The sequence below is a fragment of the Tachypleus tridentatus genome, chromosome 13, assembly GCF_004210375.1.
Source record: "Tachypleus tridentatus isolate NWPU-2018 chromosome 13, ASM421037v1, whole genome shotgun sequence".
Taxonomy (NCBI): domain Eukaryota; kingdom Metazoa; phylum Arthropoda; class Merostomata; order Xiphosura; family Limulidae; genus Tachypleus; species Tachypleus tridentatus.
The window spans coordinates 205,439,237-205,452,012 of NC_134837.1; the positions used below are offsets into that span (position 1 = coordinate 205,439,237).

At 36.1% G+C, this 12,776-nt stretch overlaps 2 protein-coding genes across 2 annotated transcripts in view; one reads left to right on the plus strand and one right to left on the minus strand.

Annotated features, from left to right (window-relative positions):
- The window catches only part of LOC143239540 (potassium voltage-gated channel protein Shal-like), a 31,824-nt gene extending 25,609 nt beyond the window's left edge, over window positions 1-6,215 (plus strand). The window contains exons 4-5 of the mRNA XM_076480701.1: window positions 1,217-1,372; window positions 4,625-6,215. Of these exons, the coding sequence (XP_076336816.1) occupies window positions 1,217-1,372; window positions 4,625-4,924 (456 nt within the window). The 3' untranslated portion in view covers window positions 4,925-6,215. The remainder of the gene's footprint in view (window positions 1-1,216; window positions 1,373-4,624) is intronic.
- Window positions 1-12,776, minus strand: part of mRpS33 (mitochondrial ribosomal protein S33) — a 321,652-nt gene that overhangs the window by 276,676 nt on the left and 32,200 nt on the right. The window lies entirely within an intron of this gene.

Below are 12,776 nucleotides of genomic sequence, written 5' to 3' on the forward strand. Positions count from 1 at the left end.
ATTATTCATCTGAACAATACGGAATACTGTAAACAGAAGTAAACAATTTATCTTCATCTCTCATTATTCATCTGAACAATACGGAATACTGTAAATGTATATTAAATATTTCTATTGAGTTTATTTTATAAATTACTTTGTCTGTCACTTTCTCCTAGTCTATAATCTGTTAAAAGTGTGTTCCAGTAGGTAAGGAAGGTGTGTCTTCTTGTTGACGAGAAACCCACTTGAAATAAAAATGTATCTCAGAACGGCTGGTATGGGTATTAACACTTTTATTGATAAACAGAGAACATCGTTTCGACCTTATACCAGCCGTTCTGAGAAGCCTTGTCTTGCCATACTTACAAGACTGTAGTTGCTCTGCTCGACTTTCACTTAACAAAATGTAGAAATAGCTCTTGTGAGACGAACGTTAAATAAACTTATATTAACAGTGTAATACCTCTTATCGTGGAGAAACTTGGACCACTACAGACAGCAAGTTTTTGAGTAACTGCGAGACAATATTATCTTCTCTGAAAACCATCAGATTGCCATGGTTACTGCAAGTTCTTGGTACCGGCTGTTAGAAAGAACTGAAGTGATATTGTAGTGACTTCAGACTTGGGTTGTAAAATTTACACGAATTTAAAAAAAATCACATAGTAAGCTAAGTTCATTTTATATATTTCTCAGGTTCATGAGGAAGTAAGATGTTTTTTAAAATAAGGCTCTCCTTATAACAAAACACTTTGTTAGTAAACACTTTTTTGCTAAGAATAACTGACCAATATATTTCTTGTACTTCACACACACATATATGTATCTGTAGTGGAAACGTTAAGCGTCAACCAATAAACATCACGTTTTCGTGTTGTTTTGTGTTTCGCCTTGAAGAGGACTAGGCGTTATCCAATAGAGGCAACAACTTCTGAAATTAGCCCAAAACCTATAATTAGTATATCATTAGATTACATTATGCTTAACAAAGTTAATATAAATAGTGTTCATGCAGGTTACAACTGTAACATCTAAGAGATTATTTTGAAATCTACAAGTCTAACGGTGAATACATTTTAAAATAAAGTTACCATAATTCCATAAACAGTGACAGTATTCCTCTGTTAGTTTATCATCCATGTTACCATCATCTCACAAACAGTGTTTATGTATATCATAATTACGTCATACTACATAATTCTTCTTGCATATTTCTTTCCGTTTCTTTCTTTAGGACCGAGAGTTTGTGGAGGTTGACGCTTCACGTGCATCTCAGCCAAACCAATCATCTTTCACTCCGCCCCTATCTCCTGCTCTTACCATCTCTCCCCGAAAAAGTAATCTTTTGTGCACGTGCTGTGGACAACGATGTACACGAGGGAAATATCTGGTAAACATAACATTTTTCGAGTTCATATGTTAGATATAAAGTTGCATATTTAATACAGTTCTATCAGAATATTGTCAGCACTGAAAAGCTAAATTAACGAAATTTGACATCGACTAACTTAACCGATTTTTGTTCGTGTATGCAAATCCCCTACGTCGAACATGCTAGACCTTTTGGGAGTGGATGCGTTGTAATATTACGGTTAATTCCACTGTTCATTGGTAAAAGGGTAGTCCAAGGGTTTGCGGTGGGTGATGTTGACTAGCTGCCTTATATTCTGGTCTTTGATTATTAAATTAGAGACGACTGTCTAGAGCGCCACCTGGTAAATCTTCGCGAGAATCACCGATGTTTCATCAACAGCTAAGGCTCCTCATCAGACGTAAGCAGAGCTCGGGGCAAAAAAACATAAGTATGATCATCACCAACAGAGGGCTCTGAATACCCGTTCATTATTTCAATATTACTTGGTTGGACACGATTATCTAAAGGAAACGTTCGTCAAACTAGGCTACAAATTTTTATTATTCCTGGATTTAAGACATATGATGTTCCTTATAACAGCTGTTACAGCTGTGAGTTAAAAATATTTTAATTCATTAAGAATCTTATTCTTTAGGCTTAGAGTATGAGTAGAGACACAAGGAACGCCGATTAAAACGTTCCGAGTCTTTTGAAAAGTGGTACGAAATGAAGCAGGTCCTGTAGTCTATATATATTATAGCGCTACCTAGTTTCATGGTAATTTAAAAACACTAACATTTGTTATTAATATTCCATCGTGCAATGCATCGTATAAGATTTTAAAACATAAATCCAGTGTCATTTTAGAAAATGTGAAACAAACAACTCGAGAATGGTATATATAAAACAATAATGAACACTAGTTGGCACAAGTTAACTCCAGCCTCTTCCAGCCTCGTTCTAGTATAAAAGCTTTTAAGGTTCAGTTCACAACACTTTGCTATTTAATTCTCTCATAATTTAAGGCAACATAAAACACGATAAGAGCTTTTAAATACAACACAGTATTAGCAATTAAAGTTTTTATGCTTTAAGCTGTGAAGTAAAGGAAACCAACAGACACTCAATTTATTATGAAAATCGTGTTAACTACAGATGAATTTTTTCCACATTCCTTTTAATTAGTTCATCCGAATTTAAAATCAACGAATGTAAAAATAGCAATCAATGTCTATCTCTTCTCTCCCACAAGTCATCGCCCAATAGACCTTTCGTTCGGTGTCAGAACTCGTGAGTTAGACTTGATAATAATAGGTGAAATGTTCCCTGAAACTATATTTATATAAGCTGTACTACAGTTTAAAAGTTGTGTTGAAATGTGGCGTAGTATTAGAAAGCTTTCAAGAAGGAAAAACAAATAAAACATGTATGGTGAACGTAATTTTTATCACAAATTTTAGGCCTATTTATTGGTTTGTAAATGTTTCGCCAGGTTTCTGGAAGTAACTTACAGACAGCAAAGGAACGATATAAAAGGCTATTTTTAACCCCTCCCGCCTTTACAGTGGTAAGTATACGGATTTAAGACGGTAAAATAAGGAATTCAGTTACCCCGGTGGACTCAACAGATAGCCCGATGTACCTTTGATATAAGAAAACAAACACATACATGTTTTTACACACCCCTAATTTCAAATCTACAATGGACAAATGAAGATGAATGTATAAAAAAGATTTATAGTTAACGTCATTTTATCACATAACATTAACAATATTTATTATCGTCACAATATTATGTTTTAAAACAATATTTACTTGTTTTATTAAAAACAAAACTAACTACACAATGGACTATGGTCATCACTGGTATCAAAACCCGATTGTTAGCCTTCTGACTTACTGCTGAGCCACTAGGGGGTTAAACTAACGTTTAATAAGACAGTTTTTAGACATATATATCATGTAAGTAAACTACATCTAACTAATAAACTAAGCCTATTGCTTTATTTTAATAAGCTGCTTTTTTTCAATAATCAAGGATTAATGTTTGTTTGTTTTGGAATTTCGCACAAAGCAACTCGAGGGCTATCTGTGCTAGCCGTCCCTAATTTAGCAGTGTAAGACTAGAGGGAAGGCAGCTAGTCATCACCACCCACCGCCAACTCTTGGGCTACTCTTTTACCAACGAATAGTGGGATTGACCGTCACATTATAACGCTCCCACAGCTGGGAGGGCGAGCATGTTTTGGCGCGACTCGGGCACGAACCCGCGACCCTCAGATTACGAAGCGCACGCCTTAACGCGCTAGGCCATGCCAGGCCCTCAAGGATTAATAAGTTATATTTTTAACTTACAACGTTCGAAGTTAATTTTTTTTTTCCTTTCAGGCACAGACTAGAACATTCCCAGTAAATAAACTAAACTTAGACAAAACGTAGTTTTTTCATAAATTGGGCAATTTAACGATTTTTCAACAGGATACAAGAGGGAAAAGCACTGACCATCTCCCTGATTGATTGTTTGAAATTAAGGACAAAGCAACACAGTGGGCTATTTGTGCTCTGCCCACTACGAGTATCGAAACCCGATTTCTAGTGGTGTGAGTCCGCAGACATTTCGCTGTCCCTCTTAGGTCATGGCTATCTCCACTAAGAAAATCGTCTGTGTGGACAAATATAATGTCACTGACAAATAATAATTTTTATTTGTTATTTAGAATATAGAGTGACAGAAATGGTAATATTGATACAAAAACTCACCATATAACTTTATTCTATGGGTAAATAGCGCCCGTCGCCTCAACCAGTTAACCAAACCTAACAAATATTTGGTTATATTTTTAAAGCTTCAACTCTTCATAACATTCAGTATATTCAAATTGTACATGGTGATGTCACTATCTAGTTTGTCTTCTTAATCGGAAACTATATACTAAAAAGATAAGTAGCAATATATTTAATTTAAATATTAGTTGTTGTTGTTTTTAAATAAATTCAGCTCATCGTAAAGAGTAAAACTGATATTAATGTCAAAATGTATTGTACTTATATATGTATATGATTACAAAACTGCACAGTGACTTTCGAACACCCTGTACTAAAAGTAATGATGGATCGAGTGCTGTGAATACAGCTACCTTTATAGATATTTCCTTCTTAGCAACATAAATTTAAGCCTAAGCTTTGAAATTTCTCATTTAGGCTGACACTGCATAGTGTTCAATTAAGAATGGTTCATATGAACGCATAAATACTTAAAGTTTAATACCGAGATTTTCTTATCACCAGAAAGACAAGAAGATTGGAACCATAGAACAAGAGGAAGAACTAAATGATATCCAATTTCGAATGTCAAACAGAACGCCATCTTCTTTTGATCACCACCAACGTCACGTGATTACAATGTCTCGTTCTAGTCTCAGCAATCCTACTTCTTTGGTCACAACAGTCAATACTCCACCTGGTGGCGGCAGCATCACTACTACTATCGTCACAGTGCCAAGAGAAAATTCCAAGTCAAGTGTAGGACTAATGTCGGCTGAAACATCTTTATCTCAAGAACCTGTGGTTCGCGTATCTTCCCTTTAACAATTGGCAACTGTGTAAAAGTTAAAGGCTGTCAATAGGAACGTACAACTTATAAAGTTGAAGTAGGGTAGACTGGTACGTCGATAATTGTACAAACTAGTGTTTCGTTTAGGCGAATGTTCTTCCATATACCACAGATCAGAGGTGTAGGTTTCATTTAGTAAAGTTATCGTGTAAATTAAAAGAAAAATATCCATTTCAATAAGTCGACAATTTTCGATTCACAAACTGAACGTTAAAATCATGAGACAAGAACATTAGTATGACACAAAGTAGGGAGAAAAGTATGCAGGTAGTCATATAAGATAGATATTTAACATACTGCAAATTTAGTAAATATTAATAAAGCCAGTTGCAATTGTCAGGCAGCTATGTATATTTTTGCATGGTATATAATATAAAAATTTCTAACGAATGACAGTACGAGGTATTTAGAGAATTAAAATGGTACCGTGTGTTTTACCACCAACAAAACAACAATTCGCAATGGTTGACCAGTAATATCAGTTGTATATAGTTAGTTGCGTATAGTTTCAATATTTGTGTTGTATGTGCTTGATAGGGGTTATACCTGCTATCCAAATTACTTTCCTTCTAGCTGTTTAAATATGTATACAGATAGTATATGTTGTTATGCCTTAAATCTACGTAAACCTTTATCTTGCACGCTATGTTGAAAACTCAAAACGGACCCTCTTAAACATCAGTGCTTAAAAAAACAAAACAAAATTATACTAAGTTATTTTTACAACAAGGCTTACAAATGTTTTATAATTATATGAATAGCCCACTTAGTATTTAACATTATAAATTTTTAGTTTTAAACCTGACAGTGACTCGTGATAACTGAATTTAATGTACATATATCAAAAGAAAACGATTTAATAGAATTGACATATTTTTAAACTTCTGGCGACAGAAAGTGCTTACAAAAATACCAGCGAATCAAAATTAATAATACAGTGAAATAATATTTTCTAATGACTAACAAATAGAAATTTTCTTTCCGTATGAAAACACAATGTACTTCCTTTATAATCTAACACTTAATATGCTAATATTATTTAACGAGTTTCTAAGACGACTAACTAATTATGTAATTAAAAAGGTATTTGTGCACTAATTAACATGCTCACTCAGACTTGGTTTGAGATCGCAACAATCATACACAGAAAATATTAGAATTTATATGCTCATTGTAAGTCCTTCAAGGTTCTAAAGTTAGATCTACGAATATATGTATTAGTATGTATAGCTAATTTGTGAGCTAAACACAGAAAAAAGCTTATCACCATGGTAAAGCGACTCCGTATTCCTTTAGGCCTAACTTATAAAATCGCTAAATAAATCCTTATATATATATATATATTATTTACGCATTTTACGAAAAGTTATTCAAATAATTGGCAAGGTTTTGAAAATAATCAAAATACAAACGACATGATTGAGAGTTTTGTCAATGTTGTTTCGAATTTTAATAATAGAGGAAGTATTAATTCTACAAAAATAATATATGATCTCCGAAACTTGTAATTTTAATAATCATTGATAAATGTTAAACAATCCGTCATCTCAAAGGATAAGTGGACTTTTTCTATAAAGTAATAGTCATATTTCAAATGTTTTCAACAAGCTATAGAAAACGTCTCCAAAATATTATTCGTTCATATTACTTAATCTTTCTAATAAGTTGTTTTACACATCTTAGAAGCGAATCTTGAAAGAAAAAGTTATATATTTGTACGATGTTTATTCCTTCTTTCTTTTCGCCTTAATTTGTCTTGTTTTATATTTATAATGTGCCAAATCTGTGTAAAAAAATGTATATTTGGAATTGAAACTCTTAGTCTTTTTCAGATAATTTTGTGTGAGGGCAATTTTGTGTTTCAGTAATCTGTGTAACAGCTCGGTATTTAGGCTTAAAAATTATTTGTGTAGAAATATACCAAAATCTCATTGCAAACATCTATACAGCTATTTCAGATAACAAAGACCTCTTGATGTTCGTGTTGTAAAATTATATTTACTTTATTCAATGTGTTTATTTCTCATTGTTTTTATCTTGGTTTTAAAATTAGTTACATGTGAATAGAATATTAAGGTATATAAAATTTAAATTATTATTTACTTTTTTAGGTAACTCTATAAGTAAAATAAATTATAAAATATATTTTAATATTAGTTTTGATGTGCACATGATACTCTGATGTCAATATTAAGACAACTCAGATTTCAATAATATCTTATTACACTGATATAACTCAAACAATTTAAAGCTGTATGATATACAAACAGAAAAAGTCTAAAGTTCAGGTTTACATTCTAACATAGAAGCACGTGATATCCTTTTCAGCCACGGCATAACGGCTCATAGACTCCGAGTTGTTTTTTCAAGTATAAACTTTTAGTTCATAGCTCCGTCGTCTCTTGTCTGATTTGAAATATAGTTACAGTTTTGAACTCAGAAGGTCAAACCCTTTCGATTGGTGTATTTGATCACGCCCAATATCTCTTAGGGTAATTTGCTGTAATCCTATCTAAAACAATTTCAGTTTGAGAGCAGGTTGGTAAAAATTTTGAGAAGTAGTAAAATCGAATCGGGTTTACGCGCGCCACTGGTTTGGTATTGCTGGCGCACAAAAATAAGGGGGAGAAGATCTCATAGATTAACAACATACTCTAATCTTGACTAGTTATAGTTATGTTTAATTGTTTCGTATGTTTACGTGCAATGGTTGTACGTACTGACGAAGTGCTATCAGTGATTGGTTGTACGTACTGACGAAGTGCTATCAGTGATTGGTTGTACGTACTGACGAAGTGATATCAGTGATTGGTTGCACGTACTGACGAAGTGCTATCAGTGATTGGTTGTACGTACTGACGAAGTGCTATCAGTGATTGGTTGCACGTACTGACGAAGTGCTATCAGTGATTGGTTGTACGTACTGACGAAGTGCTATCAGTGATTGGTTGTACGTACTGACGAAGTGCTATCAGTGATTGGTTGTACGTACTGACGAAGTGCTATCAGTGATTGGTTGTACGTACTGACGAAGTGCTATCAGTGATTGGTTGTACGTACTGACGAAGTGATATCAGTGATTGGTTGTACGTACTGACGAAGTGCTATCAGTGATTGGTTGTACGTACTGACGAAGTGATATCAGTGATTGGTTGTACGTACTGACGAAGTGCTATCAGTGATTGGTTGTACGTACTGACGAAGTGATATCAGTGATTGGTTGTACGTACTGACGAAGTGCTATCAGTGATTGGTTGTACGTACTGACGAAGTGCTATCAGTGATTGGTTGTACGTACTGACGAAGTGCTATCAGTGATTGGTTGCACGTACTGACGAAGTGCTATCAGTGATTGGTTGTACGTACTGACGAAGTGCTATCAGTGATTGGTTGCACGTACTGACGAAGTGCTATCAGTGATTGGTTGCACGTACTGACGAAGTGCTATCAGTGATTGGTTGTACGTACTGACGAAGTGCTATCAGTGATTGGTTGTACGTACTGACGAAGTGCTATCAGTGATTGGTTGTACGTACTGACGAAGTGATATCAGTGATTGGTTGCACGTACTGACGAAGTGCTATCAGTGATTGGTTGTACGTACTGACGAAGTGATATCAGTGATTGGTTGCACGTACTGACGAAGTGATATCAGTGATTGGTTGTACGTACTGACGAAGTGATATCAGTGATTGGTTGCACGTACTGACGAAGTGCTATCAGTGATTGGTTGTACGTACTGACGAAGTGCTATCAGTGATTGGTTGTACGTACTGACGAAGTGCTATCAGTGATTGGTTGTACGTACTGACGAAGTGCTATCAGTGATTGGTTGTACGTACTGACGAAGTGATATCAGTGATTGGTTGTACGTACTGACGAAGTGCTATCAGTGATTGGTTGTACGTACTGACGAAGTGATATCAGTGATTGGTTGCACGTACTGACGAAGTGATATCAGTGATTGGTTGCACGTACTGACGAAGTGATATCAGTGATTGGTTGTACGTACTGACGAAGTGCTATCAGTGATTGGTTGTACGTACTGACGAAGTGCTATCAGTGATTGGTTGTACGTACTGACGAAGTGATATCAGTGATTGGTTGTACGTACTGACGAAGTGCTATCAGTGATTGGTTGTACGTACTGACGAAGTGCTATCAGTGATTGGTTGTACGTACTGACGAAGTGATATCAGTGATTGGTTGTACGTACTGACGAAGTGCTATCAGTGATTGGTTGTACGTACTGACGAAGTGATATCAGTGATTGGTTGTACGTACTGACGAAGTGCTATCAGTGATTGGTTGTACGTACTGACGAAGTGCTATCAGTGATTGGTTGTACGTACTGACGAAGTGCTATCAGTGATTGGTTGTACGTACTGACGAAGTGATATCAGTGATTGGTTGTACGTACTGACGAAGTGATATCAGTGATTGGTTGTACGTACTGACGAAGTGATATCAGTGATTGGTTGTACGTACTGACGAAGTGATATCAGTGATTGGTTGTACGTACTGACGAAGTGATATCAGTGATTGGTTGTACGTACTGACGAAGTGATATCAGTGATTGGTTGTACGTACTGACGAAGTGCTATCAGTGATTGGTTGTACGTACTGACGAAGTGCTATCAGTGATTGGTTGTACGTACTGACGAAGTGATATCAGTGATTGGTTGTACGTACTGACGAAGTGATATCAGTGATTGGTTGTACGTACTGACGAAGTGATATCAGTGATTGGTTGTACGTACTGACGAAGTGCTATCAGTGATTGGTTGTACGTACTGACGAAGTGATATCAGTGATTGGTTGTACGTACTGACGAAGTGATATCAGTGATTGGTTGTACGTACTGACGAAGTGCTATCAGTGATTGGTTGTACGTACTGACGAAGTGCTATCAGTGATTGGTTGTACGTACTGACGAAGTGCTATCAGTGATTGGTTGTACGTACTGACGAAGTGATATCAGTGATTGGTTGTACGTACTGACGAAGTGCTATCAGTGATTGGTTGTACGTACTGACGAAGTGATATCAGTGATTGGTTGTACGTACTGACGAAGTGCTATCAGTGATTGGTTGTACGTACTGACGAAGTGATATCAGTGATTGGTTGTACGTACTGACGAAGTGCTATCAGTGATTGGTTGTACGTACTGACGAAGTGTACGTATCAGTGATTGGTTGTACGTACTGACGAAGTGCTATCAGTGATTGGTTGTACGTACTGACGAAGTGATATCAGTGATTGGTTGTACGTACTGACTGAAGTGATATCAGTGATTGGTTGTACGTACTGACGAAGTGCTATCAGTGATTGGTTGTACGTACTGACGAAGTGATATCAGTGATTGGTTGTACGTACTGACGAAGTGCTATCAGTGATTGGTTGTACGTACTGACGAAGTGATATCAGTGATTGGTTGTACGTACTGACGAAGTGATATCAGTGATTGGTTGTACGTACTGACGAAGTGATATCAGTGATTGGTTGTACGTACTGACGAAGTGCTATCAGTGATTGGTTGTACGTACTGACGAAGTGATATCAGTGATTGGTTGTACGTACTGACGAAGTGCTATCAGTGATTGGTTGTACGTACTGACGAAGTGATATCAGTGATTGGTTGTACGTACTGACGAAGTGCTATCAGTGATTGGTTGTACGTACTGACGAAGTGATATCAGTGATTGGTTGTACGTACTGACGAAGTGCTATCAGTGATTGGTTGTACGTACTGACGAAGTGCTATCAGTGATTGGTTGTACGTACTGACGAAGTGATATCAGTGATTGGTTGTACGTACTGACGAAGTGATATCAGTGATTGGTTGTACGTACTGACGAAGTGCTATCAGTGATTGGTTGTACGTACTGACGAAGTGATATCAGTGATTGGTTGTACGTACTGACGAAGTGATATCAGTGATTGGTTGTACGTACTGACGAAGTGATATCAGTGATTGGTTGTACGTACTGACGAAGTGATATCAGTGATTGGTTGTACGTACTGACGAAGTGATATCAGTGATTGGTTGTACGTACTGACGAAGTGCTATCAGTGATTGGTTGTACGTACTGACGAAGTGCTATCAGTGATTGGTTGTACGTACTGACGAAGTGATATCAGTGATTGGTTGTACGTACTGACGAAGTGATATCAGTGATTGGTTGTACGTACTGACGAAGTGATATCAGTGATTGGTTGTACGTACTGACGAAGTGCTATCAGTGATTGGTTGTACGTACTGACGAAGTGATATCAGTGATTGGTTGTACGTACTGACGAAGTGCTATCAGTGATTGGTTGTACGTACTGACGAAGTGATATCAGTGATTGGTTGTACGTACTGACGAAGTGCTATCAGTGATTGGTTGTACGTACTGACGAAGTGATATCAGTGATTGGTTGTACGTACTGACGAAGTGATATCAGTGATTGGTTGTACGTACTGACGAAGTGCTATCAGTGATTGGTTGTACGTACTGACGAAGTGATATCAGTGATTGGTTGTACGTACTGACGAAGTGATATCAGTGATTGGTTGTACGTACTGACGAAGTGCTATCAGTGATTGGTTGTACGTACTGACGAAGTGCTATCAGTGATTGGTTGTACGTACTGACGAAGTGATATCAGTGATTGGTTGTACGTACTGACGAAGTGCTATCAGTGATTGGTTGTACGTACTGACGAAGTGATATCAGTGATTGGTTGTACGTACTGACGAAGTGCTATCAGTGATTGGTTGTACGTACTGACGAAGTGATATCAGTGATTGGTTGTACGTACTGACGAAGTGATTGACCTGACAAACAAAGCTTATTTTTCATATATATTTTATTCGCATCCGAAACTGATCTTAAATAGTACATCCATTCATTTTCTATTACAAATTAACTTTTCACTGATATTCATTTCCTCACGTTTCATTAACGAATACTGTATATTAATTTTTTTTTAATTCATTGTTCTAGTTTTTGAATTTTTCATATTTCCTTCAGTAAAAAAGAATGTCAAAAACCACTGACAAGATGTCTCCAACGTAATTTATGTTATTTGCACGGCGTTACAAAACGTATTTTTTGAAGTAAAGGGGAGCCCGTGAAAGCTTTTCATAAATGTCTTTCGTTAACAATAAATAACTTGCAAAATGACCCCCACTACTTCAGCGGTAAATCTACGGACTTGTAACGCTAAAATCAAGGGTTCGATTCCCTTCGGTGGGCTCAGCAAATAGTCTGATGTGGCTTTGCTATAAGAAAACACACAAAGTTGCAAAATTAGTGGCCACTAACAACTTCGGAAACTTTTTGTGGGCTTAAATATTTGTTGTTTTCAAACACCCTATTTATAATGGTTAATATCCGATAATATCCCTTAAAAACATTTTTTTGCCGTTTTTTATTTCCGTGTACGTGTTTTCTTATAGCAAAACCACATTGGACTATCTGCTGAGTCCACCGAGGGGTTTAATTTTTGTTCGCTAGTAAAAATATATATTTTAAACGACCCCTTAAGGAACAAAAAGAATAAAACAACTGCAGGTGTTTAGTACAGTTAGAGAGAAAATAGTTGGTTTAACATTCCACACGGTTTATTATGCATAGTTCATTTATTTTTACATTTTATAAATGAGTGCTTTTCCTTTTGTTATTTTCGTAGAATGAAGTTATTTTATATTATTCTCTTTCTTTTGTGTTTGTCAATATACCAGAAATATTTGATAATGCTTTTAAACAAGACCCAAAACTAGAGCGCTTTTGAGTAGTTAACTATTAGAAAGTGTTCGAGTTCGGGGTTTCTTTTGAAAAT